This window comes from Podarcis melisellensis (genome assembly GCF_964234715.1).
Source record: "Podarcis melisellensis genome assembly, chromosome: 2".
NCBI lineage: Eukaryota > Metazoa > Chordata > Lepidosauria > Squamata > Lacertidae > Podarcis > Podarcis melisellensis.
In genome coordinates this window covers 11938782-11954990 of record NC_138529.1, presented here as the reverse complement: position 1 = coordinate 11954990, position 16209 = coordinate 11938782, and the positions used below count along the sequence as shown (strand labels likewise).

General features: G+C 43.0%; 1 protein-coding gene across 1 annotated transcript; it reads left to right on the top strand.

Moving 5' to 3' along the window:
• Positions 1 to 9639: 9639 nt before the first annotated feature.
• Positions 9640 to 14502, top strand: HOXC13 (homeobox C13). The gene is made up of 2 exons (XM_081898443.1): positions 9640 to 10384; positions 13164 to 14502. Exons 1-2 carry the CDS (start codon positions 9721 to 9723, stop codon positions 13418 to 13420), a joined length of 921 nt encoding a protein of 306 aa, XP_081754569.1. The 5' UTR covers positions 9640 to 9720; the 3' UTR covers positions 13421 to 14502.
• Positions 14503 to 16209: the final 1707 nt, after the last annotated feature.

Here is a 16209-nt window from a genome sequence, read left to right as displayed (position 1 = left end):
TCTCAAAGACTGCGATTCTGCTGTACTGCAGTAAACGAGAGGTTTTGCCCTTGCATTTTTTAGGAACAAGAAGCCAACACTGCTGCTGTCGTGTTATCACAGGTCGATGATTCTCTGTTCCTTACGGTTAACAGAGATTCTTTTTTCATTGCTTACAATAGAAATGCATAGTTATCTTCGTATCCAAGGAGGAAAGATGGCGGGTCCCTCAGCCATGTACGTGTGGGTGGAAGGAACTGACAATTCTTTGGTTTAAGGGTCCCTTTCCGTTCTCAATGATGAAATGGAGTTATGCAAGGAGGATGACTTAACATGAGCACAAAGGCACAGGCGTTGGGGGAGTAAAATATAAATTTGTTTTAATGCCCTGTTGCAGCAAATCCCACTAAACAACTGTAGACAGAGCTCACAAGGGAAGACTCTGGCAGACTTTGGCAGACTTTTGACACTAACTTTGAAAAGGAGAATTTATATAGCCATTAGAAATGATCGTTCTTGAGGGGGAAAGTCTTCAATTCAGCAATATACCCCTAAACACATACGATGAACGCACAGTAGGCATATAAAGAAAAGACACGTGTGTGTGTGTTGTGCCGGCTGGGTCCACGAAGGTATCATACAACAAGTGAGGGGCGTTTATTATCCTTAATATTTAAGATAGCCCCTTATGTGCAGGGCATTGTTGCTATCCAGTCGAAAGTCTGTCGTCAGGATAAGACTTTCAAGACAACGAAAAGGCTACTGGAGCGGCAGGAATAATCATGGCAATGGTTTTCCAGAGATGGAGGCTCCAAGTGGCCATATAGCGAATGGACGTCCGGTTGTTGTTGTTTACAGGAATTTATTGCCAACTTGAGTAATCTGAGGGCATCTGAAAAATCGGGGGTGGATTGCATCGGGAAGTTTCGAGAAACCATTTCCTGTTTACTTTAGAGACTAGAAAAGTTCTACTTTTTGCTTCTAGCATATGCAAACCTCAGGTGTTCAGGCATTCCCCAGAAGATATTTGGGAGATCATTGAGGGCTTTTAAAAAAGTTGCAACATTCACTGTACATTTCATTGGACGTCAAAACGATGTCCAGTAACTCTTCCAGCAGTTACATTGCCAACACCAGATTTCGGCATTGCGTGGAAATAATTTTTTTTCTGCCGAAATTTGATGCTCATCTCAAAAACAACAACGATAAAATATAAAAGGCCATTGCATAAGTGTAATCTTATGTGGCTGCTCAGAAGTAAGTCTCACTAAATTCAGGGGGCTTAATCCCGAATAAAGGTGTATAGGCTTGCAGCCTAGCATTCCAATTCTTTATTTGGAGTCAACCAACTTTATTGCCAAGTCAACCTTCTCCTGTTTAGGTAGGTGCTAAATAGGTGCGCTCCACATCACAGCCTGAGGCTCCCATGGTTTCCCCTTAGATTAGCCGGAGAAAGAGATTATAAATGCAATTAAAAAGAGGAAGGCAGAGGAAGAAAGAAAACAAAGTAAGAATTGTTACATACCTGATGGGACACCCTTCCTGCCTCAGTGCTGTTGAATACAACTTTATGTAATCAAAGACACTGATTTTTCCCACAGAGGCCTGCTGGTTGCATCGCAATATTCTTTTCCTTAGATGTTTTCCATAGTCAACAACTATTCTGGCATCAGGGAGACTCAGGGTGTGGATATGGATAATTCTATTGTTAGACTTCCTAATGCTCTCATTTAGGAAATCATATTATTATTATTTTAAATTAAAAAATGAAGTGTGAGAACTCCCAGAGAGAGGAAGAGACATAAAATCTCCCTTGCTTCCTTCAGCTGCCTCTGAAGAACATTGTCGACCAAACGATGCAAAGCGATAAATACCTTCGGAGGTGTCCCGTTTGTTGACACAAACAACAAGGCCAAACGGGGGGCCCTCCTTCTCATTGTGACTTTAGAATGAAAGGCTGCCGCCTCTTTTAACTTGGAAATGAACTTGGACTTCCGACCAGACAGGGCACTAAGCTGGAGGAGATATTTTTATTTGTCTGCCTCTGAATCATTTCCTAACGGGTAAAGTGCTCTATTAAAAAGAGTGTAAAATCATCACCGAGAAGTCATCGGAACTAAGAATATATAAAGGGCGCGCGAACACACACACACACACACACACACACACACACACACACACACTCTTTCTGGAACAAGTCCCCCATTTTCCCATAGCCTTTTGTCCTTAAGACCGATGCTTATAGGGAGAGAGAAAGACAAAGTATGCGTGTGTGAGTAGAGGGGGTGTATTGGTGTGGGGGTGAAAGATGCGAATACTCCTTTAGGAGGAAAGGGGGGGCACGCTCTAATGAAGGGGATAGTTGACCTCCTGTATTCCATGCTGTGACTGCCTCCATTCAGTCGCTGCAAAGAACTACATAGCGCTGCCAGCTGGAAGGAACGTCACATTAGGTTATGATGTGTCAGAGCCTACGACGAAAGAGGTATTTATTTGTTTGTTTATCCCTAGCATCCAGAAGCAAGACCATCTTCACTTTCATCCTGGAGGAAAGGAGTGGAATGAGAATGGAAAGGGGAAAAGTTTGAGGGCCTCCCTAAAGAGATAGAGGAAATAAAGGAAGAGAAGAAGGAAGGAAGGAAGGAAGGAAGGAAGGAAGGAAGGAAGGAAGGAAGGAAGGAAGGAAGGAAGGAAGGAAGGAAGGAAGGAGCTACCCTACAGAAAATAAGGCGAGGAAAAATAGAGGGTGTTTTATGTTTTTTTTAAAAAGAAAAGAAAGGAAATGCGCCGTTTCTTGAGGGATGGGATGGGGAAAAAGACGACCAATGGAGATTGAACCGCCTCTATTGCGAAAATTCTAAGGGGGTGGCATAGAGAAAGGATGACAAGGAACAAAGGAAGACAAGGGAAGGATCCTATTAGTATCATCATAATCACCATCACCACCATCGTCAGATAAATAAATGCACTGATTTCAGCACCCACTAACACTTGTTTTATTGTAATAATAATTAGAGTTCTTCTCATTGCAGCGCCAGGCAAAACAATGAACAAGTGAGCCAGGAGGCTGGGCCCCTGTGAAATTCTAGACTTCTACAGGCCTCCAGGACGTGACATGTTACTAGGAGGACAGAAATTCACTCCGAGGAATGGCTAAAAACATGGCTAAACCCATTTCTCGAGGCAATTCCACTCTGTGACGATTCCTTGGGCCCCAACCCGTGGAGGAAGGAGCAGCGGAACGGCGCCTGGATTTTCTGGAGAACCGTCTCTGCCTATGATGTCAACGTTCTCTTTGAAGCCGATGTACTCCGAGGACATCTTAGAAATGTGCTTAGAAGTGAATTGCTGGAATTCATGATGGTCAATAGGGGAAAAATAAGTAGGGGAAATAGGATGGTGGATGCTTCGCCTATTGTCTCCCACAGCTTTGGGTATGAACACACACACTGACCTGCCATTTTCCACACACAACCCTGTGTGCAGTCAGTCGGTTGCGAGGGGGGATTTACAAACTTTCAGAGTCTTCTGCTACACCTTGGAGAGAATCCAAAAATCCTGGGACAATTATATTCATTCAGTTCTGCCGTGAAGGAACCATGACCATTAATTTTCTCCAAAATGGAGCGGAGAAGTTTGCAAAGCTTTAGCTTTGTACTGAACATGTTTGAACAAAAACAGAAGACGAGTCTTTGAAAAACCAAAGAAAACACATATTTATACACACACAAAGCAAGAAAGGGGGGTGTAGAAGAAAGAACGTACAGTGCTTGTATAACGTGAGACGGAGAGTTACAATTTCTTGGCTAAATTTGCATTCCAGGGGGGAATTATATGCAGTTAATGCTAAAATATCCCCGTACGGGGCATTTTGTTTTCCCTTGATGGCTCAAAATCTATGTTCCTTGCCCAGCATGTTGATGGAATGAGAGAATTCCCTTCCAACCCTATATTTATTATAGGGCCTTTCGTGGCGAGTGACGGGCAGACCCAACAGATTTCCTTGTTGATGCAAGGGCTAGAAATGCTAATATAAAGATTACTGTGGGAATCTGCCATGGGGATTCTGCAGCGGTGTGGGGAGCAACTGGTCCGAAAAGCCAAAATTACAGACTACAGTATTTATGGACAAAGAAAATTCAGTGGTGGAACCACCAATGGGCTGAAATGCGAGGAAGAATAAAGAGATGCCACAAAAGCCACCAGTGGCAGGAAGATGGAAAGGATACCTATGGTTTGTGTGTGTTTTAAAATGTTTCCTTTGAAATAACAACACATACTACAAATAAATCATTACACCAGATGGGTATGTTGAGGAAGTTATAAATATCTCTGGGCATCCAAGGAACTACTTTTGGATTGCTGGTCTTCTAGTGTGCATATGAAATGTTAACTTCCACAGCTTCCTATTGACTTTGTTGCCTGTGTGAACCCCTTTAACTATCCCTGTGTAGATATTCCGGGGGTGCTATCCCCCCCACTGTTTGTATGCCCTAATTCGCATGAAAATATACTTACATGTCCCCACTGTAGTGAATTAAGATCTACACTTTTTTAAAAAAGTTTTTACCCACAGGTCATACATTAGGGATTCAATCTTATGCCCACTTACCTGGGAGTAGGTACCACTGAACTTAGTGGGGCTTACTTCTGAGTAGTCCTGCTTAGAATTGCACTGTAATGCTGCAATCCTATACTTGCAGAAGGAGCAAACCTTGCCGACTTCAATAGGACTTACTTCTGATCAGAGTGTATAGAATTGTGCTATGACTCTGTTTATAAACAGTATATATTTTAATGGAAACATGTTTATTTCTAATTTTTGTAGGGGTGAGAAGATACATGAATTTGCATCACCGGGTTCTAGCACTTTACAAATGGAAGGTATTGGATTCATGTCTTAATCAGGTCAGGCTAGTTTCTGGACTTTTGACAGAAATGTCATACAGCATGGAAAAAATCCGTCCAGGTGACAAAAGTTCTCTAACAATAATGTACTGGGGGAAATAAACTTACCGCTCTCATAGACTTTCTGTCTCCTACAATAGATAATACCTATTGTATAATATTGTATAATATTGACAATTGTTCCCAAACAATTGATGGACTTTGATTTAATTATTTTAAAAATACACCCCTCATTTCCTAAATCAGATCATATACTTTGCAATCAAACTAATAAAGAATTTGGCATTTACTTCCTCCTCCTGGTTTCCAATCTGAAATTTATGTTATTGTTCTTATGCAACTTGTTTTCGGCTGAACAGGTTTTTTTCACACATAAAGAGTCGGATCCCAGGCATATAGATGGGTCTTACTAGCATGTGGGACTGCAATTTTATACATCGTTACCTGGGAGTAAGCTTTCTTGAACAGAGTGAGACTTACTTCACAGTATATGTCGACTTCCATACCGAAAATTATTCAGTGCTCTTACTTATATTTTTATCGCATTGTTCTCATAGACTGTTCTGAGGAGGCGGTTGGGAGATGTACCCCTTATCGGCAATAACAACAGATACCTGATACTAATATAGTCCAAGAAAATGTCTTTCTTTCTTTCTTTCTTTCTTTCTTTCTTTCTTTCTTTCTTTCTTTCTTTCTTTCTTTGCATTGGGGCCCTTTTAATATACTGCATCACGGCAAATGTAGTAAACAGATCTGCTCGGTGTTCTTCCCCCGGAGATAGAAGCCTCCTTATGCATTTTTAAGTTAATTAACCCACTAGAATTGACTCCTGCTATCAATCCACAGCTCCGTATCTTAGCAAGATCAGCCCGTTTAAATGAGATACCGCTAAGCAATTTATGAAATGAAAAGCAGCTCAAGACAAGGCAGATAAATGAAGGGGACGCCAGGCCGTGGGATAAACCTGCTGTTTAAGAAATGCAAACCCACCCCCACTTCCTTTAACACACACACACACACACACACACACACACACACTGCATTTCTTACAAAAGGCTGGATGGATTCATTCCTCCGGCCTTATTTATTTTGCAATTTCCACCGAAGTTTAAAGCCAGTGTTAATTTCCCGAAGCATGAAATGTGCAAATTTTCCTCGAGTTTTCGTCTTTGCTGTTTTCCCCCGTTTTCCCTGTCGCAAATGTGCCACAATAAACGGAATTGTAAAAACCCCAATTTTAATTAAACCTATATGTCATTGAAATAGGAATTGTAAATGGCCTTGCGTTCATTCAATAAATAAAGAAATAAATAAATACCGGACATCTTTTGCTTATTTACTAATACCACTATTCTCCTCCTTACTCAGGAAGCACACCTAAATAAATAAATAAATAAATAAGCAAGCAAGCATCCTAGAAATGAGGTTTTTGTTCTGCACGAATTCAAAACCAAGCACAACCCAGTAGTGTCCCTTATTATGGTTACCATCAATCTGTCCATTTCCAGATTGTGTCTCCTCTGCCGTAAGGCAACCTCGGAACGCTCACTCTCCTCCGATAGGAAGAGTCTTCCTCGCTGCTGCAAGCACAGACCTGGGTCCTTTGTTACCGGAGCCACTCTCTCACCCCACCGCCATCACCCACATTAGAAGTCCAGCTTTTCATGCATGTATCCCCACCCTTTCTGGGCTGATATTGTCAATTGCCCATATACCCCATATATTATATAACTATATTTTAATGAGGTATATCTTCTGAAGAACCGGTCACTGGGATGTGAACCACTCTGGACACCAACTCTTGCAACCAACTCCAGGAACTTGAAGTGTCTTGCTTGTCGCTGCTTTAAAATGTGATTTCATCCAGGGTTCCCTAACTTTATTTTGCCTCCAACTATTTAAAGTGACCCCCTTCCCTCCCAACTCCCCGTTTCTAGCAATGGCCGTTCCTTTGGATTCGAGGGCTTCCCAGCCACATAGGCACTATATGTGAAGTTCATTCTTTTCTGTCTAGACACTAATTGCGAGCCAGTTTGTCTCTTTTGCCTTGACCTTGGACTTCGGACTGATTTGGTTGCTGTGGCCAAAGGACTTCGGGCAACGGTTGCTTCAAAAGCATGGAGTCCATTTGAGAAGGCAGAACGTTTCCAGGAGAAAACCAAACGTTTGCTAAAGACTTCATTTCTGAAAGCCATTTTCTAGACGGGGTTCTTTGTTGGGGGTTTTGGCGGAATTGTTTTAGTTTCCGCTTGGACCATGGCAGTTTGATGACGGGGAGATCTAAGGAGTTTGGAGGCAGCAAATGCTGCTGCAAATAGAGACATTGCCATTTGAGGATTTTTTTAAAAAATGTATTTATTTTGGGGAAATTTCTATGCCTAATAAAGGATTTTGAATTGAATTTGGGGGAAATTCATACTGAGAACTCCAAACGTGATAGGCATGCTCCCAAACAATGGGCAAATGATGATGATTATTCTAACTGGTGAATTGATGTTTATTTAACACAGTACATTATACTACATGCATTTGATGCTCTTATGTCTTAGAGCAAGTGGACTTTCACCTGCCTTTATAATCACATATAAAGTTGTTTGTATTGAAGTTCTCAACTGAAAAGAACAACTTAGGGTAGGTAGAGTTGGGTGAGAGTTCCATAAGATTTTTGGCTTATCTTGACCACTACTGAGGCTTAGACTGCAATGGGATTTCATTGACTTCACTTGAACTGAAGCTTACCGACCCTTCTTTGAAGGTACATATTGCTTGAAAGTATTGAACTCGGTAAGACTTCTTTTTCCCCGTAAGCACGCACAGCACTGGCCTGTAAGCTGTGTGCGGGACGGAAGTCTGAACTATTAATTCTTTGCTCTAGCTTCATTAGCACACTATCATCCTCATGTCTGGATGCACTGATTTGTCAAACTTATATTTTGTAATGTGGGGGTAGGGGGGGGAGTGGAAGGAGCCTGTCCTCCTGATGTTCTCCAGTTAAATTTCACATTATTTCAAAAGCATCGATCAGAATCTAATCAGGAACGGCCAGTGAGGGGATTCTGAATGTTGGGGACATGAGTCCCCGAGAAAGTTGTGTGTGTGTGTATGTGTGTGTGTGTGTGTGTGTGTGTGTGTGTGTGTATCGCAGCCATCAATCTCTGGCAGAGTAGTCTGCTATTCTTCTATTTCATCTGTTTAATTATAACCCATCCATCTCCGATCCTGTTTACGTTGTATGATGTGAGTTGCATTTATTTTCTTTCACACACACAAATCAACACTGAGAACATTATATATATATATCTCACACACTTTCAATAGTAGGCATTGTTGCTGCGATATTTACTACTCAAGTATTAAAAATTAATAACATAATATCATAATCACAACCAGTCCCTTTAAAACATCCCCAGTTGGTTGAGCACGAAAGATTAAGCATTATTGGGTTGGACTCATACAAGGAACAGACCCCATAAAACGTCGAAACGTTTGGGACGCATCTATTATATTCTTGCGAGGTGGCGGGCGGTTTTCTTTCTTCCTCTTTTGTGCCCCAAAAGCAGCAGAATACTGAAGCAGAATCAACAAAAAAGAAATAGAGAAATAACCCTCAAAGAAACAAAGGAGGAGTTAAAGATGTCAAATATGTCCCTTCTGTGGGAAATTGTATTTTTAATAATTAGAATAAAAGCTAAAGCGATTATAATGAGCAGGTATGCGTTGATCTTTTGTTAAGCAAACAAAGGGTTAAAATTTCACATACCTTCTTCTGTGAAAAATAAGGTACTGTACTTTGGAAGAAAAACATACACACAATTCTTTTGAGCAAATGTATCCGCTGATATTATTTATTTATTTATTTAGCAAACAGATATTAATCTCCCCATTCACTCTTGAGACTGAAGCAGACTGAGAGAAAATCAATTTCCTGGGCGATAAATGTCCAGATTCCTTACTTCCCGTAAGATCCAATATTTGATTCCCAGAAAGAGAAGATGCAGGGAGGGGGAAGGACGGAGAAGAAAGCCAGACAGACAGCAAGCGGATTTTAAGATTTTTTTTTTTTTTTTAAAAAGCGCCCCCAGTCCCCACAGCTCCAGCTCACTTGCTCTAGTCCGTCATTTGGTCTTCTAGAATTTGAGCTTCTCTCATTTGTTTTGCGCCTCTTCAGATAGTCACTATTTTTTCTTTATCAGATAAACTGGCTGCTACCTGCCACCTCGCTTTATATCATATCCCTTGGTATTACAATTTCTAGGTTTTCCTCACCTTTCAGACTCCCAGCTACCCTTCCCCTCTGCGGTTCATTGATATATAAGACACCAGGCTCCTGGTCAATTCTATATAGCGAGAGGGCTTTATATATATAAATAATCGATTTTCTGAAGTATATTATTCCTATCATTAGTTTGATATTTAATCCTGAGGATATCTGAAGGCACAAAGATTCTAGCATGGCATAGCCCAATCTCTTTGTGTCGGCCAAATTTTAAACACCCACATTCCCCTTATTTATTTCCCCACGCTCTTTACAATCAATGGGTGTCTCCCTTTGCCTTTAAGGATTTCTGTTTCTGTCGCGGAGAGACAGCCAATGGGAGCTCGCCGCTCTCTTCCCCAAGCCAAGAGGAACAATGTGATAGGGCTGCCGGAGGGTCACATGGCCGAGCTAACTGCAGCGAGAGCTATTTACAGGTCACGTGGCCCGGCGGATTTCTTAATGAACCGAACCCATCGCGCTGCCTCTGCGCATGCTCCTGCGTAAACAATATGTTGGGGAAATTAGGTGTCTCTCTTTGGGAAGTCGAGTTTTAAAAAGCTCGGGCAGACCATGATATGACGACTTCACTGATCTTGCATCCACGCTGGGCGGATACCTTCATGTACGTGTATGAGGAGAACCCGAATGAAAATAACCAGAATAAAATCCCAGCAATGGAAGGGCTAAGTGGGAACTGCCCAGCTACCCACTGCAGGGATTTAATCAGTCACCCGGTATTGGGTCGTCATTCCAGCACCATTGGGACTCACCAGGGTTCTGTCTACACGGATATACCTGCTCCAGATGCCGCCAGGCAGTGCCCCGCGCCGCCAGCCTCCTCCAACGCCACCTTGGGCTATGGCTATCCTTTTGGAGGCAGCTACTACGGATGCCGATTGTCCCATTCCCACAACGTGAACTTACAACAGAAGCCTTGTTCGTACCACCCAGCTGAAAAATACCCCGAGCCCAGCGGCTCCCTCCCCAGCGAAGAACTATCCTCAAGGGCCAAAGAGTTTGCTTTTTACCCGAGCTTTGCCAGCTCCTACCAGGCGGTTCCTGGTTATTTGGACGTATCAGTGGTTCCAGGTATCAGTGGCCACCCAGAACCAAGACACGACGCGCTGCTTCCCATGGAAGGATACCAACACTGGGCTCTTTCTAATGGTTGGGACGGGCAGGTCTATTGCTCGAAGGAGCAATCACAGTCTACCCATCTCTGGAAATCACCTTTCCCAGGTAGGGTGCTCTTGAGATCGACTTCTGCGCTTTTTTGCTCCGGCATGATCGCGTGCATATGCTATAATCTTTAACCGCCCAGGTAAAATAGGCTTTGGGACGCTTGCATGGGCACGTATGGGGAAGAAGGTGAAACAAAGCAGCCGGTTCTCATATCCAGATACATACCTTGGAGCTCCAGGGTGCTTTCGCAGCCAGTTTGGCAACAGCACTCCTGTGTCTGTCTGTGTATGTGCGTGCGTGCCCCTCCTTCCCTCGCTGCGTTGGCTCCCTTACCTGGATCTCTATCTTTTTCTTTGATTTCCCCCCCCCCCCCGCGCGCTTTGAATATTTTAAATTAAATTTCAGAACATAGGAAGAGGTAGCATCTCTCTCCCTCTCTCCCCCTCTCTTTCTCTTTACTCAGAAAGGCTGGGCTTTTCGGAAAGGTACAGTAAATCATATTGCAATTACAGAAGTAGCTGTCAAGTGACATGAATCTTACAAATGAACCTTGTAAGACGAGTGGGGAGAGAACGAGAAATAAGGCGCTGCTTTTGCCTCTGGTTAGGAATCTGGAATGAGTGACAGCCTGCGAGTAACCCTGAAAGCTGGGAGTGCTCCGGGCTCATCTTATTGCCTTACCACTTAGAACAGGGAGGGAGGGAGCGAGAGGGAGAGGGAGAAAGATGAAAGACCAGCGGACGTCTCCTTTGCTCTTGGGGTCCCTACCCTGTAATCAATAAACAGGCCCCTCTTAATGATTCGAATGGATGGATTGGAGCGAAGAGATTAAGATAAAGTAACCGGGGAAATAAATAAATAAGGGGGTGGGGTTAGGAGGAGAACACACACACACATTTATCTTAGGAATACTGGAGAGGGGATACCCCATCGGATAAGACAGGGCTTGCCAACAATGCCTGCGCAGAGCGTTGCATGATGGGTTTTCCCCTTTTCCATGGGAAGAGGAATCAGAGTGTAGCGAGTGTGGGAGAGAAGGCCTATCCAGATCTTAACTGTGTTGCAGCCACATATTGGTGTCAGACCTTGGAAGGGTCGATGGCAGGGGGAAAGTCCCCACCCCGCGCTTTTTTTAAAAAAAAGAAGGCATTGAGACTTCTTTGCGGAAGCTGAAGGGAGGGTTTGGCGAGTGGGGGAGAGAGGTCCATGGGATTCCTAGCATGAGATGACTATCCCCATCTCAGTTGCTTTCACCCGCCTGGCTAAAATGTAGTTGAGGTTGGAAGGACCTGCTCCGTGCGTTACTATTGCTCGGGAGGAAGGTGGAAGACGTTGTAAATGAACTTCTCTTCTCTTCCCACACCCCCCCAACCCGCCCCATTACCTTATTTATTCTGATCCCATTTTTGTATAGCCCTGAAAATATTATTAAGCCGCCATACACCAATTCCCAAACATTGAGAGGTGCGTGAGAGACAGCGCGCTCGCAGTAGTGTGAAACACAATTTTGTCTTCTTTTCCTATCATTGGGCCTTGATAGGATTCCCAGTAAACGTTGCTTATATAGACACTTCTTAGCAACAAAGGAAGAGCAATCGCACAGAGAAGTGTGTCTTCAAAAGCAGTTCAGGCTGTTTCTTTATTTTATATCTGTTATGGAACAGACCGGCTGGGGTAACTGGAGAGATTTTCGCTTTGCTTCAATAGAGATCCCCTCTTTTTCAGTGTTTATATTATTATTCCGCAAACCACTCTTACTTCGTATCGAGTCTTAAGCCTGCATCTTTAGATCAAGAAGCCATGGGAAGGGAAAGACTTGGTGCGCAAGTGATTACAGTTAATCATGAAGAATTGGCATAGACAGTCTTAGCATAAGGGGCTATTAAGGAGAAGACTGAATGCATTAAGGGTGATGAGAATTCATTGATTCCACAGCCGGTTCTGGACCAGGAGTAGGTAGGTAACATTTCTCCACAGTTTGGGTACCGTCAAAAAAGCCGCTGGGCCCTTTTATTTTATTTAATGCCTCTACCATAAGCGACAAAGGATGTGGAAAGGCTAGTTCAAGGTCCCTCAAGCTTGCAGATGGTCCTTGTGTTGCATAGATCAATCAGTGCGGAGCATCTCTGGAACAACACAGACGCGCGCACTCACACACACACGGCTGTTTCCCCTCACCAAGTCCCCTACCCGGATCCTACAAGCTAGCATAATTAATGAGGTCGCCTAGGCTATCAGAGGATCTGTCTTTTAAAACGACAGGTTAAAATTGACCGGATGCTTAGAAGGGGAGTGAAGAGCTGAAGGTTAGATTCTGTCTCCAATTTTTACTAATTTTGGAGCTAACGTTAAGGGTGCTGTGCTTGCGAAATGCCTGGTCCGTGACTTGGTCTCCTTCTTTATATCTGTCCTGGACAAATATCGCCTGGAATAGTAGCAGTTCCCCCCCCCCCCGGCCCTATGCTAATATATTAATACTTTGCTCAGCCAGCCAGCCAGCCCATCCGAGTTCCAGCACCTCCCGCTCTTTCTTTCCCTCGGTCTTTCCTCTTCACATTTCCCCCTCTTCCTCTAATTTATATCCTTTTCCCCACACGCATACAAACTCCTTTTCCTTATTTTTCTCTCTGTTCTCTCCATAATGTCTGGCACAGACATTGTTCAGTTAGTTTACCAGATGCTGTTTAATGTAACATACACCCTCTCTCTCTCTCTCTCTCTCTCTCTCTCTCTCTCTCTCTCTCTCTCTCTCTCTCTATCTATCTTTCTTTCTCTCTCCTTCCACGTTCTCTCTCTCCTGCTTTTTTCCCCTTTCCTGTTCTCCTCATCTTTACAGATGTGGTACCTCTCCAGCCCGAAGTGAGCAGCTACCGTAGGGGTCGAAAGAAAAGAGTCCCCTACACGAAAATCCAGCTGAAAGAATTAGAAAAGGAATACGCCGCCAGCAAGTTCATTACCAAAGAGAAGCGAAGAAGGATTTCGGCGACCACTAATCTTTCCGAGCGCCAGGTCACTATCTGGTTTCAGAATCGCAGGGTGAAAGAGAAAAAAGTCGTTAGCAAATCTAAGACACCTCACCTTCACGCTACCTGACAAAGAAATCTCTCCGGAGGGGGAAAAAGATAAAATTTAAAAAGAAAGGGGGAGAGAAACAAACAAACAAATACAAATATTTATCTGGTAAATTTGTATAAATAAGAACACGCATTCGAACTCTTTGAATAATCTGATCATTTAAAAACACCAAGGCGGAGGGGGCGGGTATTAACCGCCATCTTCGGTTTACTTTGTCCCTGCATTCCCGTCTCGAACTGTGAATCCGGTCGCCCTTTTTAAACATTCATTTTGATATGGTTTTCAATGTGCACATTTAGCAAGGAGGGGGGTGGAGAAAGAGGGGAGGGGAGAACACACACATACAAATATGTAGATTTGCTACGTTGGAATCCTGAATGTTATTTTGTAGCTCTGTATAATAGTCCAAGCCTCTCCCCTTGCAGCTGAACAAAGATTTTCCATTTCTTTGGCTGTTTCTGTCTCTGATGATGTAAAAATAATAATAATTATAATTAAATAGATAAATATATATATATATATAGAAATAGATATATATATATCTGTGAAGAAGGTATTGACAGCGGATCCAGCGAAGAAATCCTAGATTTCTTTTGTTTGTTTGTTTTTAAACGTGGACCTTAAAAAAATGAATGAAAAATAATAATAAGGCTGCTACCCTAAATGTTTTGTTGTTGCTGTGTTCCTGATATTAGACCGTATTGCACGCCAACAATTTGAAGTCACTTCTGAATTTGAAGTGGCACCGTGGCTGTGTAATTCCTAGGGCACGATCCAGCCGAATATAGCCACTTCCAGATCGGCTTGATTTTCATAGCGGGGGCAGGGAATCAAGTCTGGGTATAAATGGGATTTCCAAGTCTTAATGCTGGAGGATCGTGTCTCTAATTATTATTATTATTATTATTATTACCTTTAATTTTCTGGAATATGTTCTCACTGAGGTTGAGTTGTTGTTGTTGTTTGTTTGTTTGTTTCCGCCAAAAAGCCTGGAATGTTTATTCTCCATCGACAGTATGGAAAGTGCGCGACGTTGCTCTGTTGTTGTCCCCCCTCACCCCATTATCAGTCACTAAAGAGCAGTCAGTCTTCTTTCTCCATGTTAAAACGATCCATTTTTTAAAAGAAAAAAAATGTCTTGTATATGTATATAATGTGGTGTCCGAATGATATGTACTGAATGCAGAATACATTTCTTAAAAATAAATCTCTCTCTTTCTTCCCCCCCTCCCCTTTTTTTCTGCCTCGGAAAACTCATATGGCTAGCTGACCTTATTTTTTTTGATACTAGGAGAAGTGGGGAGTTGATATCACCGCCACCCCTCCATTTTTTAAGAAAGGCTCAGATTTACGCAGACTGATCCACAGTCCAATCCGGCTTTTGCCAGAAAGAAAGAAAAAAAAGAAAACCCAGATTCTCACATTGCTTCCTCAAGAGTAATTCCATTGTTGTCAATAGGACTACTCCAGGAGGGAAGCATGCGTCGAGAAGGCTTGCAGTGCAAACTGGGTTGGTTTTTCAACCCAGGTTTGTTGGGTTTTGGGGCTTGTTTTTTTTTAGTTAAAGAAACCCCCACACGTTTAGACGAGTGACTTATATGTAGATCACATACGGATCCCAACCTGTTTCTCACATGTACAGCCGACTGAAATCTATTGAGATAAAGGTGATGCGATGAGAACATTTGCAGGGAAATGGGGGGGGGGGAGAGAAACTAACGTGGATATTTTAACATTTTTTCATAGGAGGTATTGAATACGTTGTGAGATGCGCTTAGAAGACTTTCCATGGTTGTTTCAAATAGCGGACTGAATAGCTGGGACATGAGATAGGAAAGGGAGCCACACGCAGAAGATGGAGCAGCGCACCTCATTGAGAGGTGCTCTAGCAAGCCAATCTGGCATTTGACTTCATATCTTTATGGGAAATTACTTTGCTGAAGGACCAGTAAACCACCCGACCTTGCCCTGCCACAGAAAGCTCTACAGTATTTTGAAAAGGTCTCCTTTGCCTCAACGAGTTCAACTACCGTCTCCTGAGAACTGTTGTAGCTCTGTGCGTCCTCATTCCGGAACACGTCCTATTTAAGACTCTGGGACTGATTTTCGAATTAGAGACAGGCGGTCTACTCGGCAGTAAGTCCCACTGAGCTCAGTGAGATTTGCTCCCTGTTTAGGGTGTATAGGATCGCAACCAGAGTGCTCAGCAGAGCAGGGCTCCAATCTTCTTATATTCTTACTTGTGAATAAATCCCGTGGTACCCGGTGAGATTTATTCCTGAGTAAATACCTGTAGGGTCGAGCTGGAAAGGTCCTGATTTTCAAAAGTGCATCTGCTCTCAGTTAGCGCTAAACCTTGCATATTAAATAAGTGAGGAGGGAAGTACCAGATCAAAAAAGCTCCTTGGAAATCCAAAGATCTCTCAAATCCACTCTCAGTAGTTACTAGTTTTGTTTCCTTAGGCAAGACCTACCCTCCTTAATATTTGTTCCAATTAATTACATCGTAAAATTGTCAGCGGCAAACGCTTTGAAAGCGATGTAGGCTAAGCCAATGTTGGTTTTACGTACATTGAGTGCCTATGGAGTCACCGATGTCCCGTACAACCGGTCCTGAGAGTGTTCCGTCGCTGACAGCAAGTGCGGGCAGATAGGTAGGAAGGTAGATTCGAGTACCTTTTAAAGATATCCTAAGATGCTTTTTGAATATGTTGCGTGTCCTACAGAATCCCTTCCTGCCCACGATCCTGTGTACTGTACTGCTGTGCTCACTTTTCAATTCCCTTAAAACTCTATGTGGATCAAGC

Bases quoted from the DNA above. Each gene is read 5' to 3' on its own strand.
- HOXC13 (XM_081898443.1), top strand. From the start codon at position 9,721: ATGACGACTTCACTGATCTTGCATCCACGCTGGGCGGATACCTTCATG. The intron at 10,385-13,163 runs GTAGGGTGCTCT...TCATCTTTACAG, and splicing joins CTGGAAATCACCTTTCCCAG to ATGTGGTACCTCTCCAGCCC.